The 21,281-nt window shown below is 37.0% G+C and overlaps 3 protein-coding genes across 3 annotated transcripts; all 3 read right to left on the bottom strand.

Annotated features, from left to right (window-relative positions):
* Positions 1-1,827: 1,827 nt before the first annotated feature.
* LOC119992695 (glycerophosphodiester phosphodiesterase GDPDL7) lies at positions 1,828-5,851 on the bottom strand. Its single transcript, XM_038839489.1, has 11 exons — positions 5,753-5,851; positions 5,615-5,659; positions 4,961-5,153; positions 4,535-4,837; positions 4,333-4,442; positions 3,682-4,186; positions 3,522-3,563; positions 3,148-3,432; positions 2,910-3,052; positions 2,321-2,807; positions 1,828-2,201 (listed from the first exon to the last, which is right to left on the bottom strand). The coding sequence occupies exons 1-11, from the start codon at positions 5,849-5,851 to the stop codon at positions 1,900-1,902; spliced, it is 2,514 nt and encodes an 837-aa protein (XP_038695417.1). The 3' UTR covers positions 1,828-1,899.
* A 1,105-nt stretch (positions 5,852-6,956) lies between these two features.
* LOC119993624 (L10-interacting MYB domain-containing protein-like) lies at positions 6,957-11,916 on the bottom strand. The gene is made up of 5 exons (XM_038840825.1): positions 11,755-11,916; positions 10,172-10,412; positions 9,186-9,214; positions 7,905-8,263; positions 6,957-7,806 (listed from the first exon to the last, which is right to left on the bottom strand). Exons 2-5 carry the CDS (start codon positions 10,408-10,410, stop codon positions 7,150-7,152), a joined length of 1,284 nt encoding a protein of 427 aa, XP_038696753.1. The 5' UTR covers positions 10,411-10,412; positions 11,755-11,916; the 3' UTR covers positions 6,957-7,149.
* Positions 11,917-14,515: 2,599 nt separating this feature from the next.
* On the bottom strand, positions 14,516-20,170 carry LOC119993001 (two-component response regulator ARR18-like). Its single transcript, XM_038839863.1, has 6 exons — positions 19,731-20,170; positions 19,139-19,291; positions 18,438-18,842; positions 18,269-18,345; positions 16,476-17,648; positions 14,516-14,874 (listed from the first exon to the last, which is right to left on the bottom strand). The coding sequence occupies exons 1-6, from the start codon at positions 19,876-19,878 to the stop codon at positions 14,803-14,805; spliced, it is 2,028 nt and encodes a 675-aa protein (XP_038695791.1). The 5' UTR covers positions 19,879-20,170; the 3' UTR covers positions 14,516-14,802.
* Between the last annotated feature and the right edge of the window lie 1,111 nt (positions 20,171-21,281).

The following is a 21,281-nucleotide window of genomic DNA, read 5'->3' as shown; positions in this document are numbered from 1 at the left end:
AGTACCCTTTGGCATCCACATATCCTTTTGCACCAACTTGAGCAACCGTAAGATACGCACGTCAAAACACACAAAATTTGACTCTCTTTTATGCGGATTTAACTCTCTTTTACTCCATATGGCTGCAAAGGCTCTCCTACATTAACACATAAAATTTGAATAGCATCAACTCAATTTCATCATAAAACATCGAAAACTTATATGAAATTATGTACAAAAGTGCGGTATAATATACGCACATCACTATGTATCTTGTTCTACTTCTCTTGATTTTTGAAATTCGAACAACCGTTGTTGTTCTCCCCCCTCAAGTGGCTGCAATTTCAAAGAAAATCCATGATTCACTTTTTTTTTTTTTCCCTCTAACAGCTCTATTTTGAAAATAATACAAAATGAAAATCATTCTAACGCTCTCTCTTCAACAATTTCTCTTATCCTACTTTGTGTATCCTCTTCCAAATTTCAGGGGCTCTATTTTGGAAAGAATTCTAACGGATCTTTCTAAAACAAATTAAATATTCCTACTCCGTGCCCATTCTTTCGAATTCAATAGCTATATCTGAGGGCTCTCTCAGATAATCTCTCTCAAATTCTCTCTGCTTTTCGTCTTGTTCTCAAAAATTGAATCGCTCTCTCAGGCTCTCATTTATGCGTTTTGATTTGGTGTTTTCTGCTTCTTCTTCTTTTTTTCGCTTGCCTTCAATTCTTTGAGTGCATGTTATCTATAGATTGCATTGGTGATATACTAGACGTAGATTGTGTATTGCTTACCTTCAACATCTTTTAAGAGCATTGTATCGCCTATATGATTTCTTAATATGAGAAATTAATGGGCTTCTGAGGGTGGAACTTCAGTTTAAGATTAACAGGCTTCAGTAAGGTCCATCCGAGCAAGGCCCACCAGTCTTGTCGTAGTTGGCCCAAATAATGAATCTCATTTCTCTTTAGATCCATTAGGTCTAAAAGACAAGTTGATTTTACTTCTTAATCCTTAAACATTTTCTCAGCTTCAACTTCCTGCAGCAAGTTGCCAAGTACAAGACGGTAAAAAGAGAAAAAGGAAGGGGTAGAAATGGAACAAGAGGAAAAATCAGGACAATAAAGGAGGCCACTGGACTCCACTTTTAGAGGAATGAGGTTTTGCTCTCAGAGAGATGAAGGTTTCTGAGGGTGGTTGCCGCCTCTCTGGTTGATAGCGGAGCCGATGATTTCACCTTGTACGACCAACAACCCTTTCGCATACATATATATGTATATATACATACACACACAAACATATATATCTCTCTGTCGCTCTGCTTCCATTACTTTCTGACTCTCTCTCTCTCTCTCTCTTTCTTAAAACCGAATGCGATGAGGCTGTGATGATATCTCTTAAAAGCATGATTCAGGCATCGACTAACAACCAGTTTCCTGGCTAGGCGAGAGCGGAAGCTCTGTGAATCGATGACTATGTCCTTTTCACGGGGGCAACCGTGTTGATCGCAGCCATGGCAGCTGACTGTTACTCTCTTGCCTGATAAAAGGCGAATCTGAGCCTCGCTGTCCCTTTCTTTTGTTGCTTAATCCTGTTTGGCTTCCTAGAAAACGATGATAGGAGAAGACAAAAAAAAACTCTAATTTTTCTTCTGGAATGCCCTCTAATTGTAACAAAATTGCGGATTAGGGTTTATCTAAAAATACAGAGACAAAGAAGGTTAGCTTTTTGTTTTTTGTTTTTAACCTAGAACAAGTTTAATAACATAGGCTGTTGAAATTAATTGTGTTAATATACGAGCTAATCACAATTTGTTTAAATATAATACAAACTCTTCATGAAACAAACAGGTGCTATTGGCTTAATGTAAAACTGTATGTCAAACAAATGTGGTGTTATAGATCCATGACATGGTGACCAAGCTAATATCCAATGGAGAAGAAGCTAAGCATTGCAACGGCGAGCAGAGAAAGACCCACATTAGCATTGATTGCTATACCACTTGAACTAGGTCCAGGTGCAGCAGTACCATTACCTCCAGGACCAACCGGTGCTGAGGTATTGGTCACTGACGGCAATGGTGGGTCAACAATATCTGCTACTTCAAGGGGTGGAGCAGGGGCAACGGCAGGTGCTAGCATTCCTGCATCCAATCCCGAAAGCAATCCACCAACCGGCATCAGCAAGAAGGCTGTCTTTGCAGATGGGTCAGAACATGGACTTCCTGGAACATCAAAAGAAAATATGTTGTAATGCAATAAATGGCACTGTAAGTATTTCTATTACTCGAGTAAGCATATTAGTATTTGTGTTTGCAGCATATATAGGAAGCTTTTAGCTTACTCAAGTATCTGCTTGCGGTGGCTGGAAATTCTGTTACGACGCCGTTGACACCTATTCCTTGGATGAAGGAGGCAAGCTCCATTATGGGGTCTGCAAAGTAATCGAACGCGAGTGTGGGGAATTCGTTCACTATTACAGAGACGAATACAGATATGTTTGCAGCTTGCATTTCCTTAAGAACATTTGTGGTGTATTTTGTAAAACCATCATCTGTAGTCATGAGGAGGGTCCCTCTTGGAACATTGACTGCATCAACATACTTCTTGATCTCATCTACAGATTGCTTGGGTGCATCACCTATTAGTTCTGTGATACTCAACACTCGTTTGTATGTAGGAACCTCCTTGAATTTGGACAAAACTGTAGTGTCATCTGATTGAATAAAGACTTGTTGAGTGGATTGCTTATCAAATGTGGTGTTGCTCAAGGCAGAGGTCACAACAGCTATGATGTCAAGACCCTTGTGGGATGCTAAGTAAGCAGCATTCTGAGAAGGAATTAATGGTTACAGTTTTAGAATTTGTTTTCATCCATAAGAGAATGACTTCAGAGCTCTTATCACTTACTGTAAATATGTTTTTATAGTTACCTGAATGTTGATCATGATTCCAGATACTGCCTTTGTCTTGGCCAAGTCCAGGAAGTCAGCAAGCCTAACAAATTTACCTGCGTTTTTTGCTGCTGGGTTCCTTACAAGACTTTGAGTGTTTTCGAAAGGACTAGCCATTTGAGCTGAAATCAAGAAGCCTCGTGTGAGACGGTGAGTTTAGAAAGCTTACTAGCTTTTAAGTGAGCAATATAAATAGGAAGGTACTGAAGAAGCTTACGCTTTAGGGTTTGAATCTCGGCCCATTCAAGATCAAACGAAAAAACTCCACTCTTTGCTTGAATTTCAGGGATAGTAGTTGCTCGAGACATAAAAGAAGCCATTGCAGTAGTATCTCCTGCAAGGTCTGGAGTATTCATGCAGAAGGCAACTCCATCCTTTGACAGTTGAACAGAGCAATCAATAATGTCAGCCCCATCATTTATTGCTTGCTGGTAAGCAAGATCAGTGCCGCCAGGATAAACCCCACTTGCTCCATTGTGTGTGATGATCAAATAAGGTTGTCCTGCAAAGAGAGAATATTCACTGATGTTATGCTAATGCCAGTCGACTATCTGAAGTGTACTTTAGTAACATACAATTGATAGTATCTACCTTTCCTAGGCTTGGTTCCATTCCCCACTTGAGCAAAGCAAGCTGCACCATTAAGACAGAACATGACTCAGAGCTATTTGGCATACCTTTTGTTCTCATTCTAATTAAAACAACCAGAGGAGTATTTTTCAATCACAAATTAGATGGTTTGTAGTCTCACCAATGACTTGTGCTGCTGTAGGAGGGAAATCGGTGAGCACCCCATCAACGGAAAACTGGGAATTGGCAATAAATTGCAGGTACTCAGCTGATGGATCATAGCTATAGTTGTAACTTCCTGGCATGTCATTTGCAAATCCCGAAGCATAAACTTCCAGGCCTTGTTTGTGGGCATCAGTCACAAGAGTAGTTGGAGCTGCCTCTAAATAGTTTTGTTTATTAACAGGCCATATGTATCCTTTTGGAACAAGAATGCCACTTGCGAATGACTTGACTGTGGCAAGATCCTTTATGATTGCACCGTATTTCTGGTTGGTTGTGGGTTCAACTGCATCTGGGCCTAGGACGGTAAAGATGAGTTTTGTCCTAGCTTTGTTCACCTTTCCGTTCATCGACTTCAAGAAACCAATCTCAGGTGATGAAATGTAGTTCACATGCGTAAGTCTTGTTGTTTCCTGAATGAAAGTTGCTACACTGAGTTTGTGCTCGGTATAGAATCTGTCATACTGCAACAAAGAGTAGAGCAGATATAGGCATCAAGATCATTTCAGAGTCAAAATTACCGTCGACAGACTAAAAATCCAGGGAAGAACAAGGAGAGGATTATCAACAGCACAAGCTAGAAAAATCAAGGGTGGAAACAAGGAGAAACCTGAACATTCAGCCAAAGCTGTGGGGGCTTAGTTCCTGCTACATCATCGACACTAGATATTGGCAGCTGGCCGTCAAACACATCTGGTCGAGACATTATATTTTGCACACCTGCACAACAACAGAACAAGGAAGGACAAAAGAAAAATGAGTGTGATTCAACATACTGTTGACAGAAGCAAATTTGAAAAGGTGATGCATACATGTGACATTGCTGTAGAGCTCTTCAATTAAGTAATCCAAAGCAAACCATCCGCGGACATCCTCCCCATTGACCTTGTAGATTTTCTGTCCCTTTGGATATACTTGTGCTATGGTTGTTGAATTATCAAGCCTGATTTCTGTCTGGCATATTCCCATGCCATCTTTTGTTAATTGAAGATTGCAGAAAATAGCAGGACTTCCAAAATTTGCGGTTGTGCTAATAGCCATAGAGTTTGCAAATTCGCTTGATTCAGGAGCGATCCCCGAGAATCCACCACGAGATATAACAAGGGGCGGTTTACCTGCATTTCAGGAAAAACTTTTAAGGTAAGTATATAGTTTTGTCTTTGGAAATGTTAAGGAACACATAATTTATGATCATGCTCCTGTCTTTGTTCATCCGTTTGATTGTTTGTTTTTTTTTCATGGATTGTAAATTTTCTTTATGACAGTGATTCTAATTTCTAACTGTGTTAAATAAGAAAAGAAGAAAGAAATCAACATCATGTTACCGCTTAAGGTGAGCCATTTCTCTGAAGGATCTGCTGGTGCTGCTTTCTTCGCTAAAGTTGCATGGATCAACAGCGAAAATAAAAAGAAAAACCTGATCATTTTCTTCTATTCCTGCCACGGATTTCCAAAAAAAGAACAAATCAGTTGATCAAAAATCAGCAATATAATATAGAAGGGGACTAGCATATGTTTGTTCTTCATTTATTTTCTTTTTGTTCCCTGGAAACCCCGATTCGTGTTTACGTTTTCACCATAGTTGATATGAATGAACAGAGTTCACACATTTAATTACACAAGCAGTTCTATTCCTCTTTACACTTAGCATGTTTAATGACAACAGTTTTTCTTAATACATCTGAATCACTGTCTGTAGTTATAAAAGAATATGCAGATGATCATATGTAAAATCTCTTTGCTCTCATTGTGATTTACCAAGAAAACCAAGAACACATTTTTCTTTGTGAAATCGCGCGAGAGAAGATCCGTTTCAACTCTATCAGACATCCAATAATGAAGCTAATTCTATCAGAAAGGAGAAAAATTAATCCAAACCCGGTAGAACTTACTTGGATTAATGTTGAAAATCCTAGGTAGAGAGAACCAACATTCCCCTTCAAGTTCCAAACAATGTTGTCAAAAGAAACTCAGAAGGGAATGTAAGGCCAGGGAAAGAGGGGGAGAGAAAGTGAGAGAAGAAAGTTAACGACAAGGATTTGGTGTTTAAGGCTTTTTTTCTCTAATAACTCCCACACATTTGTCGCATTAATAGCTTGGTCAGAATTTAAGTTGTAATTAGTTTCCATTTCCTATTTCTGCTCCTCTTTTTTAGACCTGTGATTTTCTTTTATTGGCGTTCGCGGGAAGGGTGACAGCTCAAATCCTAACGGCTTAACCGTTTTTCGAATCCCCAGTTAACTTAAACGGAGGCTCTGTTGTTGTGGTTTCTCTTTTTTAGGCATATAACAAGAATAAATAAATTTTGTGATGTGTTGGTTTGATTCATGACACGTTACATTATTATAAGAATAACATTCCATTAAAGCAATTTAATCAACCTCTAAACACGCAGGTGCCAGCCTAGTTGATTACCATTCATGTTTTTCTACTTGGTGGGCAGGGTTAGAAACCCCTGTGAGTAGCATTTGCGTGATAGTATGTGTGAGTGAGTGTGTGTGATGTGCCAGACAAAAAAAAAAACAACCGGTATGCTACGGTATTATAATAAATTAATTGTTATAAGCCTCCATTGTTTCAAAGTGACACCAGAGAGGTCCAAGACCCGTCACACACTCAAAACCACGCCAATTTAGGAGGCGCATAACCACATATAAACCACACTTATCACCGAGGGATTTGGGATTATAATGTGGCTTTGATTGTGCTTGGTTAATGCTTCAAACTTCTTTTTTTAATCATAATTGTAAAAGGTCAAGAGACTAAGAGAGCTTGATTATACTAGGAGAATCTGTAGAATTTGACATAATTTTGTTCTAAATAAATGACTAAAAAAGAAAGAACACCTAAAAAGATCATGTCAAGGACCACACATTTTCAGAGAATTACTGCGTATATTTGAAACTGCAACATAATAAGTAAAAAAATGGCTATGACACCAGATTCAGTCTCTACTGCGCAACAGGACAGACAACGTCTTGTGTGTGGTTGGTACTGCTGCGCCCAATAATTTCAATTCGGTTTGTTTGGTAGAGTGGTTATATTGATTTTCAATATTAGTTTAAAAATTCCGAAAAAAAAAATATACAAAAACTTATGTAATAAATTGTGAGATGTTTGATAACTGAAAGTCACTTTTAAGTTATAAGATGTTGAATAGATGTTTGGTAAACTGAAAAAGGTTTTTTCTAAACCCTATAAAAAAAAAAGAAAGAAAGTAAACAACTCCTCAAATCTAATTCTAAACTTAAATAAACTGGACAATAAAATGATCTGGAAACCATATAACATTCAAACCATCCAACAGAGGAGTCAAATTCTCTCATACATAAGTACACAAAACAGAGTTTTTATCAAACCATCCCAGCCTGGATCCCCAAACATAAGTTAGAAGTCAACAGAATATGTATTCAGAATTCTAATCAGATCACAAGCCACCCAAGTCCGTCTTGTTCATGTTTTGGGAGTATTTCCTTTCCAGGTACAACAATCGCAGATCCGGCTCACAATTGATGAAAATCTCCTTTGCATGATCATCTTCGAAAAGTTCAGCCGCGAAGAGATACAAATCATCAGAAATGGAGCCATCCCTCCTCATGTTCCTCAGTATATCCATTGCCAGAGTTGTAGTATTGACCATAGTCTCATGTTCATCTGATCTGGTCACTGTTCGCTTCTTACTTGAACTTCGGTTCACAGACCCTTCAAAGGACCCCTTCCGCATTGATCCAGAAGTGTGTGATGGTGTCACTGGAACACCCTTAGTTGGCGAACTTGCTGAAGAAATATCATCAGCTTCTATGACTCTTTCTGGTGATTCTCCAAGGTTGACAACATTGGGTGGATCAGTGCAGGGGTTGCATGGCTCCGGCACATATCCGTCCTCTCCAAACCCAGTCCCCAAGCCATCCTCAGGTTGGGTATTCTGAGTACCCTCACCAACAGAGTACTTTGGAGTTGGTATGTATCCACTTGAAGGTGCCAATTGGGCTGATCCACTAGCATATGCACCTGTAAAACAAAATTCAAGGTCTGCCTTATGTTTGAACCCATGTTTATAGAACTTGGCATATTCTTTGTTCTCCTGCAATGTGTAGAATATACACAGTTAATTATAAATGCATGCGTATTGTTACTAGTATATCAATAGACAACTGTGCTTATAACAAAAAGAACGTGTACCTTTATTCTTTCTTCCCACCATTCATCACTTGCATCTATTGTTTGCTTGCTGTCATTCCACCCAATATCTGTATCCCTAGCAGTCATTTTTGCCCATAATGTCCAGTCCTTTCTTAGCAAATCCCATTTACTTTTTAACGACTTTTTTTGGTAGCTAAGTCCAGTTTTGGCATTAAATTGGACCACAAGTTCTTCCCACTCTAGTTTTGGGATTCGAGAACCAGGGACTCGCTTAGCAGCTTTCATAACAGCAACACACATCTCCACCAAAACACGAGTATTCGCATCATCCCATTTAACTCTCTCATTCTCACTACCCTTATATGTAGCCATTTTATCTTTCCTTTTCCTTGACATATCTACACATGAGATGTACATGTAAAACACAAACATTTTCAGATGTCAACATCATTTTAAAGTGAACATTTTCATGAATGTATATATGCCAACGCAACAGAATGACCTCTTAACCTTGCAATGCACAAACAGGAACACCAATATTCTGGTACACATCAACATGATGCACATTCAGTTGCAGAGATTCATAAAAGCACGCAAATGACGGTTAGAAAGCACTAACGGGGCATTTGGTTGCTAATCCAATGAGTGTGAGTGTGAGTGTGAGTGTGAGTGTGAGATGAGTGTGATATGAACATTAATATGTTTGGTATGAAATGAAGAGTGAGCATGAGTGTTAGAATTTTAATTGCACAATTTCCATACTACCCAATTTTTTGTACATAAAAATAAGATAGATTAATTTAATGGTTGTGATTACTTCTTAATAGAGAGTATAATAGTCTTTTGAGTATCAAACTCATTCTCCCTTATGGAGATTAGTCAATCTCACCATTTTAATGAGCTTAGCTAATCTCCACAAGCAGGGAATGCGGGTGGGATGAGTTTGGGATTCCACCCTCCCAAACTCAACCATACCAAATGAGGAAATGAGTGATTCTCACCCTCGGCTCGCCTCATTCCCCCTTCAAAACGCCAACCAAATGCCCGTAAATCTAATATGACAAGTTTACTTTGACAGAGGTTTTTTTGCTAATACAAATGACATAGTACTCATCAAAATTCAAACATCAATCCAAAATAATACACGTAAGATTTATATGAAGGCATATATGTGTCATCAATTAACTTAGATCGCCAGTTACATCAATGAAGACCAATATGCCCACTGATTTTAATAGTAAACCTAGCTGACTCAAATCCTGGAAGAAAAAATTTCAATTTGCTCAAATTTGAACGAGCATGGAAGAGAGGGATTCTTACCGGCAAATTCAAAAGCCTCCTTGAGCTCCCTGCCTCCAGCGACGAAGGAGACGCAACATCGTGAAAAAAAGAAAAAGAAAAAAAATAAAAGACGGAGACGCAACATTGTGAAAAAAAAATCAGCAAAAAATAGAAAATGAAAAATCCAACAAGAATCTGGCTGATGGAGAGTAAGCCAGATCAAAGACGTGACTCACTGGTGTGATGGTGGGTGAGGAGAGATCTTCCCTCACGAAGTCATTATGAGTCCCCTCTTCAGGCACAGACCAGAGCTCTCAGTCCTTTGCACAACAAACGAAGGTCAGAGGTTTACCAAACCGCTTCAAGAAAAGCTTCGAGTTGGAGCTTTTTTTTTTGCAGTGGTAAAGCTGGCAGTGTTGGAGCTTTATTTTTTGCAACGGTAAAGATGGCAGCGGTAGGGCGACACCGCCAGCTTATTCAACCCGTTTGGATTAAATTGTACCGCTGGCGGTACCGCTAGCTCTTAAGCCTGCATACATGCCCACGCCCTGCCAACCACACACTTCCCATTCGAAAAGAGTGTACCAGCTCATCCCCTGTTTGTAGAGCTTTTTTTTAAACACTTTTGTAGTTTTTTAAATACCAAAATAACATAATCTCTTTTATATTTACCAATATGACAGAAATTATTTATTATAAATTTCTTTTCTATTTTTCTAATAATTAATATTGATAATTACAATAATTATTTAATAAAATAATTTTTAACATTTTATTATTTTGGTAATTAAAAATAAAACTATGTTATTTTGATATTTAAATATTTCAAATGTATTATTACCATTAAGAAATTGTTTATACGTGTTTGGTGAAACTTATATACTGCCGCTAGCCCATACCTGATAATTTTTCAATAAGGATATAAAATGTATAATGCACATAACGAAAATTTAAACAGCTAAGTTCAAATTTCTCACAATAACATTATTTACATATTGGGAATAAAACAATAATAATAATCTCACCTCTTCTTCTTCCTCTGCTTCCTAACAAAAAGTTTATCGCCAATTTTATCGCGCACGCGAGCCAATGGTCTGTCATCATGCAAATCATCTTCCCCAACATCAGATGTTCTACATGACAATCTAGTATTGGAATCCGCAAGTCTATTCCGCAAAAAAAGCACTGTAGCAATCACTGTCCCAAACAATACAATATCATTATCTCGTCCATCATGTTCATCTCCGCCATTATCACCACCCATACCTGTACAATACATGCATGATTACATACTTTCAGGCTTACTCTTAACTCTTTACAAGCTGCAATTCTACAATTCAGGACCTTTAGATCTCTACAAACAGTTTTTAAGAATTTGAAGAAAATATAATATAATACCACAAACATGTAAAAGCACAAGGAACAAACACCCAAAAATTCATTGAAAAGTGCTACCTACAGATGGCAAAACCCTACACCTTCAATACAGCATATGACACAAACCATTATAATCAGTAAGATCAGGACACCATAATCAAAATAACAACACAAAATCCAATTTCACAAAATATTCACAATAAAAGAAGCAACTCCAAACTATAATTAGACCCCTTTCCACAAAACAAAGTACGACAGGACAGACACTACCTCCCCAAATTGAATGCAACAAAAACCTCATATCCAAAAGCTCCTCCAAGAAACAGAGCAGGGCACACAACACATACATTCCAAATTCCCAGTACATCCACAAATATACTGTCTTTGCAAGAACATTTTAGCAGCAACAAAGCATTTTTCATCAGAGACAAAAAGCCTCAAACTTATTTTTATGAATAACTGAAATTATTTTACTGGATGGGACACTCAAACCTGCAACTAGCAGATTCATCAAAACAGCCCTTCACACCGTATCACAGTGAAATTCTTTAGCGTTAACAAGAGATTGCCTCACAAGAATAAAATGGAAAGGAAAGATACTTAGATTTTTTATAACAAGTGCCAATAAAGTAAATGATGCTTTCAATGATAACAAGTGCCAAGACAAAGAGCATACATATGACATCAAAAATCTAGTACAGAGCTAGTACAAAAAGGATAACTCTCAATTGATCCTAATAACTCTTAGAAGAAAATCTTCAATACCCATTTCACCCATTTCGTAGAATCCTAATGGTTATATCAAATATCAATAAAATCACGTTGTTCTTCACATTCCCGGCGCCTAGGTGATACTCATGCCATCAAGCATACTAAAAGCACACAATCCTCCAGTATCTACCAGGGCAGATACTTAGATACCCATACGATGATTCAACAAAAAGACAACTTTAATCTCCAACACCCACCTGCGGAAATCACAGGATTAGCTAAATCTAGCTACGGTAACCAAGAGACTAGCTGAATCTAGCTGCCGCATCTTGTAATCATGAGGAAGAAACAAAAGGGAGGTCAAATAGAAGATACCCATTTCTCAAAAATCCACAAAAATAAAGGGTAAAAAAGAATCACAGGCAACAACTAGCGAACATTGGAAATAAATAGCAAATCCTCTCAAAATAGAAACCCCAGCGAAGTTGATACGCGAGAAAAGAGCGAACGAACAGCTTACCAAGAGAAACAAGCTCTAGCGAAGTGTGAGCGAAGTCGTGATGTTGGGATGGAAGTGTGAGAGCGAAGTGGTCGTTTAGCCTCCCACGATGAGCGATGTCGGCCTCCCTTTCGGATCTCTCGCTGCGAGCGTTGCTCAGAGTATACAGACGACGAAGCTTAAAATAATCAAAATATAATATTATTAATTACTTTTTATATAAAAATAAGATAGTCATTTGATGGTTCTAAATGAAATTTTTATGAAAGTTTATTATATGATTATAAAAATTTTAATAATTGTAAAGAGTTTACTACTATTAATTATTCTACCTAAAAACAATATATAAATTATAAATAATTTAATTTTTACTTGAAATCAAGTAATTTAAATAAATAATAAAAAACGAAATTAATATTTTAATGATGTTGAGATTTAAATAAATATTATGATTTAAATAATCTATAAATTGTCAAAAAACTGATGTTTGAGTAAATAAAACAAAAAAAGAAACTGGTAGGTCGTTAAAGGATTATGGAAAAGTCAGACTGTCTCAAGGCAAAGCATAAGTTTGTGAAGAAGCTTAATGAGATAAAGAAATGATATATTGAACAATACACATAAGTCTATGTACTAAGTCTATATTGAACTCCTTGTTATGAAGTTTCTACGAGAAAGCAATATTGCTGTTACAAAACCATCTTGAATACATACATATATACATACATATATACATATATACATACATATATATATATATATATATATTATATACAAACTCACTTGGGAAGACTAAATCACGCTACCAAAACTAGAAGTCTCCACCTTCGAAGTCTTGTTAACATGCGCAAAATATCCCAAACCTATATTGACATTGCAAATGGGGCTATGACTTGGAGTAGACCAGTCTAAATTCAACAGATGAAGCTTAATGGTGGCTTTAAAGAGATAATGATAACATCCAGCCTACAAAAAATTATTATCAGACAGACAATAATAAGAGAAGAAGAATACAAGTGTTGAGGACAATATTTTAAAGTTTCCATGGAACTAATCCCAGAGGTAAAAGTAAAAGAAAATAGCGTTAACCTGAGTCTTGACACTGATCCACGAGTCTCCACATATATACACCCCATGGTTGCGAACAAGTACCACAGTTGTCTTTGGGTAAGCTCTGATCTATAAAACATGCATGGTAAATCACTCCAGAATAGTGTTGTGTAGCTAGGAGCATTACTGGAACAAAAAATAAAATGATTAGGCCACTTCAATAAAAGATCTACATAAGATTGAGAAACACATTCCATTGTAAACTGATCATTGTGGCATCATCACGCTTAAAATTTCCAACATGCATAACCTGACAAGAACAGGTTAGGAATGGGCGACTGTACTATGAACCCAAAAAAATGGAGGACTGTCTGGTTATACGCAATCTATATTAGAGCAGCAACAACAGATAACAGAGAAGAAACTCCGGAGAACGAGAGTTGTAGTTTAAATGCCAATTTCAGAATAACTTCAATAAGCAACAAGAAACAATTATCATGAACAAGAATCTGCTGTAATTAAGGCATGTACTTCAGCAAACTCGTTCTATCCCCACCCGAAAGTTTTCCATTGATTATTCTTGTGCACATTTTACCTTTTTCATGGACCGCAAAATAGCTCTCACTGCTTTCTTCAGTGATAATATATAATTTGAAAAATTGTTTAATTCATATTCAGCCTACAATCACCAGCTTACCTCAGTCTTAAATTCAACCACACTCTCTATGAGAAAATGGAAAGGAAAGGCTCACATATAGCTTCCTTTCATTTTCCTTATTCCTTCATAAGTCTTGAAGGTCCACAGACATCGGTTTATAAACTTCGACCCAAATTTTCCAGGAGAATACTTTACAGCATGCAGTTCCCTACTTCACTTCTACGGAGTACAGCTACCTCAATTTTCTCAAGATGGGAACAATACAATAAAAAATGGCTGAAAGACTGTTTATGTCTTTTATGATAACTCGGCTTTCAGGATTTCACATAGAGAGAACTTAATAATAGAGCATAACATGAATAGTCGAGACATAGGGGACACTAATTCCCTTGGATTAACAGTATATGTAATTGTCGACAATCATTTCTTATTGAAGGTATGGCAATGCAACCTCAACAAGTGGTTTGAACAAATGTCAAAATATGTTCTAGACCCTTAATCTGATCAATTTCGTAGAGGCTTAGCATTAGTTGTTAACCGAATCTTCAAAGGCCACATTGGTAACCATATATAATTGTGTTGCAGCATACTTAACAACACCTCTTTGGCATTCATCCTTTTCACCTTGTTCATGTTACATACTATGGAAACACATTCACGTATTCAGATTCAAGATATGATGGACGAGACTCTGAACACACACTCACATGGTAAACTATGAGAACAATCGGAATAGAATAATCATGAAAAGTCCGACGTGAGAAGAATGTTATAAAGGGATGTTGGATCTGCATGCAGGACAATAACTTCTTAAAAGGCTTATCGTTAGTTGTTAGCCGAATCTCCAAAGCCCACGTTGGTAAGTATATATGATTGTATTGCAGCATACAGAACACCACCCCTTTAGTATTCATCCTTGTCGCCTTGTTCATGTTACATACTATAGTATTTGTTCTTTCTCGAGGCTACCCAATTAGACACAGCACCTTAGCTCAAAAATATCATCCTAAGAATAAAATTATTCATCTTCCAAGTATGAAGGAAATCATATCAGAAATCAAAGAACATATTGCAGAAACGAAATCCCTCCCGGGCTTTATTTTGTCACAATGAAGGAATGTGCAAAGAAGAAATAAACATCCTGTTATCAAAGTGATCCAGGAAATTCTTTTACTGACATGAGATTTAAAAAGAAGAGAATATATGAGGCTAAGAAAATTAACTAAGAATAGGATAAAGAAAAGGTGGGGGTGAGGGAATAGGTTACAAGATTTTACAAACTCCTCCGCGATGAGAGTTTGCTTAGGTTGTTTGCTGCTGTGCTGTACTTTTCTACCAATCATCGGAGAAATGAATAATCATCAGATACACGACCCAAGTGGATAAGCGTCGAAACTGAACTCTTCATCCATCAACATTGTTTCATTGGGGTCCTGCAGCAGATAGACTCGACACATTTAGAAGGTTAAGAAGAGGAAGAAAGAAGCAAAAGAAAAGGCCAAAAGATAAAGACTATCCGCTAGAGAAGCTCAGACTAACTGAAAGCACAATGCAGGTGCATTCATACCCAACCAAGAGAAAAATACATCAAATATATTCAAAGAATATAAGTGACCATCCCCAAGGCTATGTGTCAATGAATACTCAAGCCTGAAAGCTACATGAAACAGATCCCAGAAAGTTCTTGCATGCATATATAATATGTCAAGTTTCCACATATATAGAAACAATAAATACAGGAATGTGAAAATGAACATAGATTATAAAGTGAAACAGCACTAGTTTTTAAAAAGTCCTAGCAATGTCTATAAATTAGATGAGTTCATTAGGGCTCCTAGGACTTCCACAGCCTATTACAACAATTCAGCATGATTTTATGACAAAAGGAAGCCAGCCGAGAGTTCATATTCCTACACCCGATCTCCATCTTTTTGGGGAGGGGGGAATAGGAAAATAGGAAGTAAAAATTCCAAGAAATTAAACACAACCAGCATACTCGTTGCCTATATTGAGGGAACAAAAGCGAGAAAAGGTTGAACTAGCAAACTCACATTGCTCACTTTGTGTTAACTGTCAAGCGCTGCCTAGTGACAGCCTAGTCTAAAAGAATGAATGCTACATGTATGACAAGATAATGAACCAAATTACTAGTGACGAGAAGCATAGGCACCCAACAGTAATAAACAGAAGGATAATTAATTATTCTCATATTGATGAAAAGAGAAACTAGCAATGCCAATCAAATAAAAGGATAATCCTAATCATAATTGCACATGGAATTAATCCATCATTTCATATCATTCAAGACCCCTAGGGTTGGAGGATCCGCAAGAAACATCTAATAGAGTTTATGGGTGTAAACTCAAAATAATTGTACAACATTTTTGTTGTTCTTAAAGCAGAGAATAGAAAACAAGTAGTCAATATGTAGGTTAAATGACAACTTTTTTCAGATTTAGAGATAGTAACGGACAATTACACTTGCCAGCATTACACAGCAATATCACCACTCCAACGTTGCCTTCTTATATGAAAAATCCAGTCTCCCTGTTCTTTAAGTCCACAAGTTGCAACCAATATCCTATGAAGTATCATTTTTCACAATTTTTTTTTTATTATTCTTAAGTTTCATTCCGATTCCTAATTTGGAGAAACATTTAGCTATTTTCCAGCTAAACGTTGCTCATACAAGATCATATTTTTAATGGAAAAAAAAAGAACAGTTTCTCATACCATATAACTTAAGAAGAGAGGAGCTGCAAAACTTATGTGCATACAAGAAAGGGTGGCAGTCTTTTTCTAGTACACATTGATTCAACATTTCAAAATTACTAGAACGAAACAACTTCTTACTCAATCCTTAAGTACTAGGAAAGTAGGAAGAAGTGTTGATCACATAAAAATATAAAATAAATGCCTACTTTTAATCATCCACTTGCACTAACCACACCCACTAAAAAGTATGATTCAGACATCAGACAGAACACATGTCAAGAAGTGATTCGTATGGGAAATGCAAAATACGTTATCGTACCCGTTTGATCATTGCATTCATTATATCATCCAATGAGTCATAACTGCCTTGAATGAAAGCGTCCGTGGATTTTGTTTGCTCAATTTTGTCCAGAGCATACTTCTCAACTTCAGTATGGTGAAGTGGAGTGCCGCTGTTTAATTTGCCAATCAAAGAAGCATCAAACTCCTTATTGGAGACTGCATTCCTTTGGTCCATATTGTGGCACAAGGGAACCATACCACCATTTATGGCGTCAAATGAATGTTTTTGATTATTGTTGTAATTCTGTACATGTTCTTCCCACCTGTACTTTGCTGTGTAATTCATATTCTGAATTGTGTTACCTACCAAGCCAGAATTGCATTGCAGATTTCCTCTCGAGTCCCCCAAAGATGATGTAACGGCACTTGAAGAAGGAAATTCAAATGAGCCATTACCAAGAAAAGAGCCAGGTGAGAACATATTGTCCCTCAAACTAGTACTTGGCGATGCATCATTATTTGATGAAAATTTGGATAGTTGAACCCCTCCCTGCCAGCTTTCACTACATCTACCACTATGATCCAGCAAATTAGAAGAGCTGCGAACACCAACATCAAAAGATTCCGCATTGAAAGGGCCCATGCTTACAGAAGACCGGGTTCCAAATGCTCCCGTACTTTGACTCAGTGGTGCATTTGCTTGTAGCATGAAAGGGTTACTTGAGTGACTGGGAATGGCGTTATTTGAACCACCAACATTCACTCTTGTGTTAGGAAAGCTCAAGGCAGCACTAAAAGTACTTAGATCATTATTATGATTAAACTCTCCAATGTGGGTTGCTGACTTGCTCAGCAACTGGCTGACATCTAATGAAGCGGGAATCCCTTGTAATAAATTTGAATTTTGGTTTCGTGGAAAAACAGCTGGATGAAGCTCTCCAAAATTGTCGAAGGAATTTCTCATGGTTTGGCTAGGCTGGATTAGGCTAGAAGAATTCATTCCACGCAAGCTTAAATTGGTAGAAGAGTTCAATCTACCAAGCATGTTACTAGGTGGATATGAAGATAAGCTATTGTTTGAAAATCTTCCACTCCCGGACACAGTACCATAATTTCCAAGCAAGCAAGAGGAATCTCTATTCCCAAATGCAGCAACCATGTTTTCCTGTGGTACATCATTGCTGAGTCTCTTCAAATAAAGCCTATATTTCTGCAAAAAAAAACAAAAAAAACACACACACACACACACATAAGACAGTAAGCTTCATGAAGGCAACCATAACACAGTTCTCTGATTTTCAACAGAATTAAAAGATTAGGTAAAATATATCTTCATGATGCATGTCTATTCCAGTTTTATAATGCATACAACACAACTACCAGGCCCCTCTGGTTGCATGAATTAGCGTTCCTCAAGGGCTTCACAGACCCCCTCAATGCTATACAGCAATCATTTATACAATGTTTCCAGACCAGAGTTGCAGTTGTGATCTTCTACCTGATAAAGGTTCGTGCATGGAACATGCTAATCTTCTTCTTATCATTCCGATTTTGTATGTGTGAAAGAATCAAGTGAAGATTATAGAAACTTCTACATTGTTGATGATGATAACTTGATAAGTGATTCTATCAGGTCCACTCCTGAATTGAATATAATATATTTAAAGATCTTGCCCGCATCAGAAAGACAGCAATCTCCATTAATACGAAAGTATAGAAAATTTGACATGCTCTGTTGCCAAAGTCACTATTACTGATTCAAGCCAAATGTGTATCAATAGAAGCATTTTATGGTTTCTCCAGGAAAGTATGATAAAGGAAAATCTTTACCTGCAAATGACTAGCCACATTTTCCCTCGTAAGGCCTTCAACATTCATCAGATCAAGAATCTTCTTTGGAAACGCCTCTATAACAAAATACAGAAACAGAAAGTAAAGATTAAAAAAAAGTAATCTTATATCATGAACACACAAAGTCGCATTTATGGAAAAAACTTACTGCGAAGTCCCAGCTGATTAACAGCTGCAACAAACTTCCTATGCAACTCTACAGACCAAACAACCCGGGACTTCTTCTGGGTTGCAGGGTCCTCGTCATCATCTCCATTCTCTTCATCCTCTTCTTCATCATCTTCCTCTTGGTCCTTTCGTTTCCTATTGACTTTAACATCCTGATCAGCACTACCAGATGATGTAGCCTCATGCCCATTTCCTACAGTGGCAGCACTATTTCTCTCTTGACTTGGGGATTTGCTTTGATTCTTGGAGTCAAATTTCTTTCTCCTGATTACATGCTGCCATATGTTCTTGAGCTCTTCCATTCGAACAGGTTTCAACAGATAGTCACAAGCACCATGAGTGATCCCCTTCATCACAAGTTCAGTATCGCTATGTGCTGATAACACTGAAACCAATTTGAAAGACAAGAATAAACTCCAAATCTCATCTGTCTCTCGATTTTCAAAAGAATTTCATATTCATATCGCACTCAATACCCCCAAAGTAATATAATAGATAATTAGCTAATGCAGAATAAAAAAGGCAATGCGAGATAAGTTTAATGGGCATATTGAGAAAAACAAACATCAAATGGATATCAATTGGACAATATTCATCTCATTTTGTAAAAACAAATAATGCAATCATGATTAGGAAGAGGAATTTAATGCCATAAAAAAGAAAATGAGGTTCAATGCTTACTGATAACAGGTAGGTCCATTTCAAGGCCCACAAGCTCAAGGAGCTTAAAGCCATCCATGTCTGGCATGTTAACATCACTGATAACGAGATCATACTTGTTTCTGTTTTCTCTCAACATTTTCAGCGCTGTAATGGCCTGATTAGTGATTGTAACTGCAAAAACCCACAAACACAATTCACGAAGACGAATTCAAATATCTCCAAGAATCTAAAATGCAATGTCAGATAACACAATGGTCAAATTCATCCAGATAATTATCAGCACTTATTCTCCAAGTTCCAAAGCAGAATAATAATAAGAAGGAGAAGCCCACAAAGTGTTTTACAGACAAGAGAGAGACTGAGAAGTGAGAACCTATTCACTCTCCCTGAAATTGGGTTCGGTTCAGTATAAACGAAAATTTAAAAAATTTGAAGACTCAACCAGAACACCTAAACATTGAATTGGCCAGAAGAATTAAATGGGTTATTTGGAACTGACTCGTAAAATCACTCGTAAAGAAAAAACCCATATCACAGAAATCCAAGAAAAGTTCACATGATGAGAGAGAAAAGAAGCAATCATACAAAGTAAAAAAGACAGATAACAAACCGTTATAATGGCATTTACGAAGCAGATTCTCCAACACTTTGAGGCAAATTGGGTCATCATCAACAGCCAAAACACGCATACCCACCGGGAATCGGTTCTTCCCACTGTCTTCACCACCCAAAACACCCTTTTTGTCCTCTGCAGTCATTGTATTCAAGACCCACCCAGTACAGAAAAAAAAAAGAACAAAACAGAGAGAACAAAACAAAGTCCCAAGTTTCGATTTTTCACTATAAAGACTGGTTGTTTTCACTAGAGAGAGTAGAAACTGTGAAGAAAGTAGGCTTGAGAGAGGTAGAGAAGAAGAGAAGTGAGTCTGCTAAGTAAAAGCAGCATAAACAGACAATGATGGTGATTGCCAGAACAGGTTGTTGAATAGATTCAACCATTCAAGACAAACAAAACACAAATCTATTTTAGTTTTTTCTCTCCGTCTTGCTCCGTTGTTCTGAATTTGTCTTTAGCTTTTTCTCCTTAAACAGAGCAGCTTTTCCATTTTTATATTATTTTTAGGCATTTTTTTTTTCTTTTTTCAAAACTTTCCGTTTTTAATTCTATTAAAGTCAAGGTTTTTAAAACCGGACCGGTCATCAAACCGGAAAAGTCTTCGGTTCATGGTTCAAAGGTTCAACCGGGGTTCAAACCGGTTCAAACCGGTTTTAACGTAATGAATTATTTATATATATATTTATATTATATGCATATAATATGTAAGAAAACTTCATAAAAATACAATATATTCAAATAAAGTACCATTTTAAACAAAGAAAATCTCATAACCTTAGTGGTTAAAGCCTTTTTTAATGAACAAAAGGTCATGAGTTCAAACCCTACAAATAACAAAATTTCAAAAATATTTTATTAATTTTAATAAATGACCGAACCGGTCAAAACCGGCCCGGTTCTAACCGGTTCAACCGAAGAACCGCTCGGTTCAACCAGAAATATCCCGGTTCATCAATTACCGGTTCTGGCACCTCAACCGGACCGGACAAGTGGCCGGTCACCGGTTGGACCGGTCCGACCGGCCGGTCCGGTCCGGTTTTCAAAACCTTGATTAAAGTCACTGACCTTTTTTACTCTTAAATTTCTTTTTTCTTCCCAATTTATCCACCATTATTTGAACTCTTAAATTGGAGGACAAAAATTAAATTCAATAATTTAACTAAAATGGGTTGCCACTAATTCTTACAACTGGAGATGGAAATTGTTTCAGTTTTTGAATTTTAAAAATTAGAAAATTAATTAATATTTATCAATAAGAAAATAAAATGAATCATAAATGGTGATATTGTAAACTGCCAAAAAAAATTACATTTAACAAAGTTACCATCACAGTAAAAGGTAAATATACATAAATATGAATGTATGGAGTTATAAATGCAAATGATATTCTCAATGTCAGATCTTACAAGTTACTATATTTTTCACTATTCAGGGCATGTTCCTTTGATTGATTTTAGGTTTCTTTAATGGCATTAACAGTGAAATGACTACTTTAGCCATTTGATTCTCTACACATAAGGCATTTATGTAAGGCCAACATTGTCT

Source organism: Tripterygium wilfordii, chromosome 23 (genome assembly GCF_013401445.1).
Source record: "Tripterygium wilfordii isolate XIE 37 chromosome 23, ASM1340144v1, whole genome shotgun sequence".
Taxonomy (NCBI): Eukaryota; Viridiplantae; Streptophyta; class Magnoliopsida; order Celastrales; family Celastraceae; genus Tripterygium; species Tripterygium wilfordii.
Note: the sequence above shows the minus strand (reverse complement) of the source record. Positions and strands in the feature narration are given on the sequence as shown.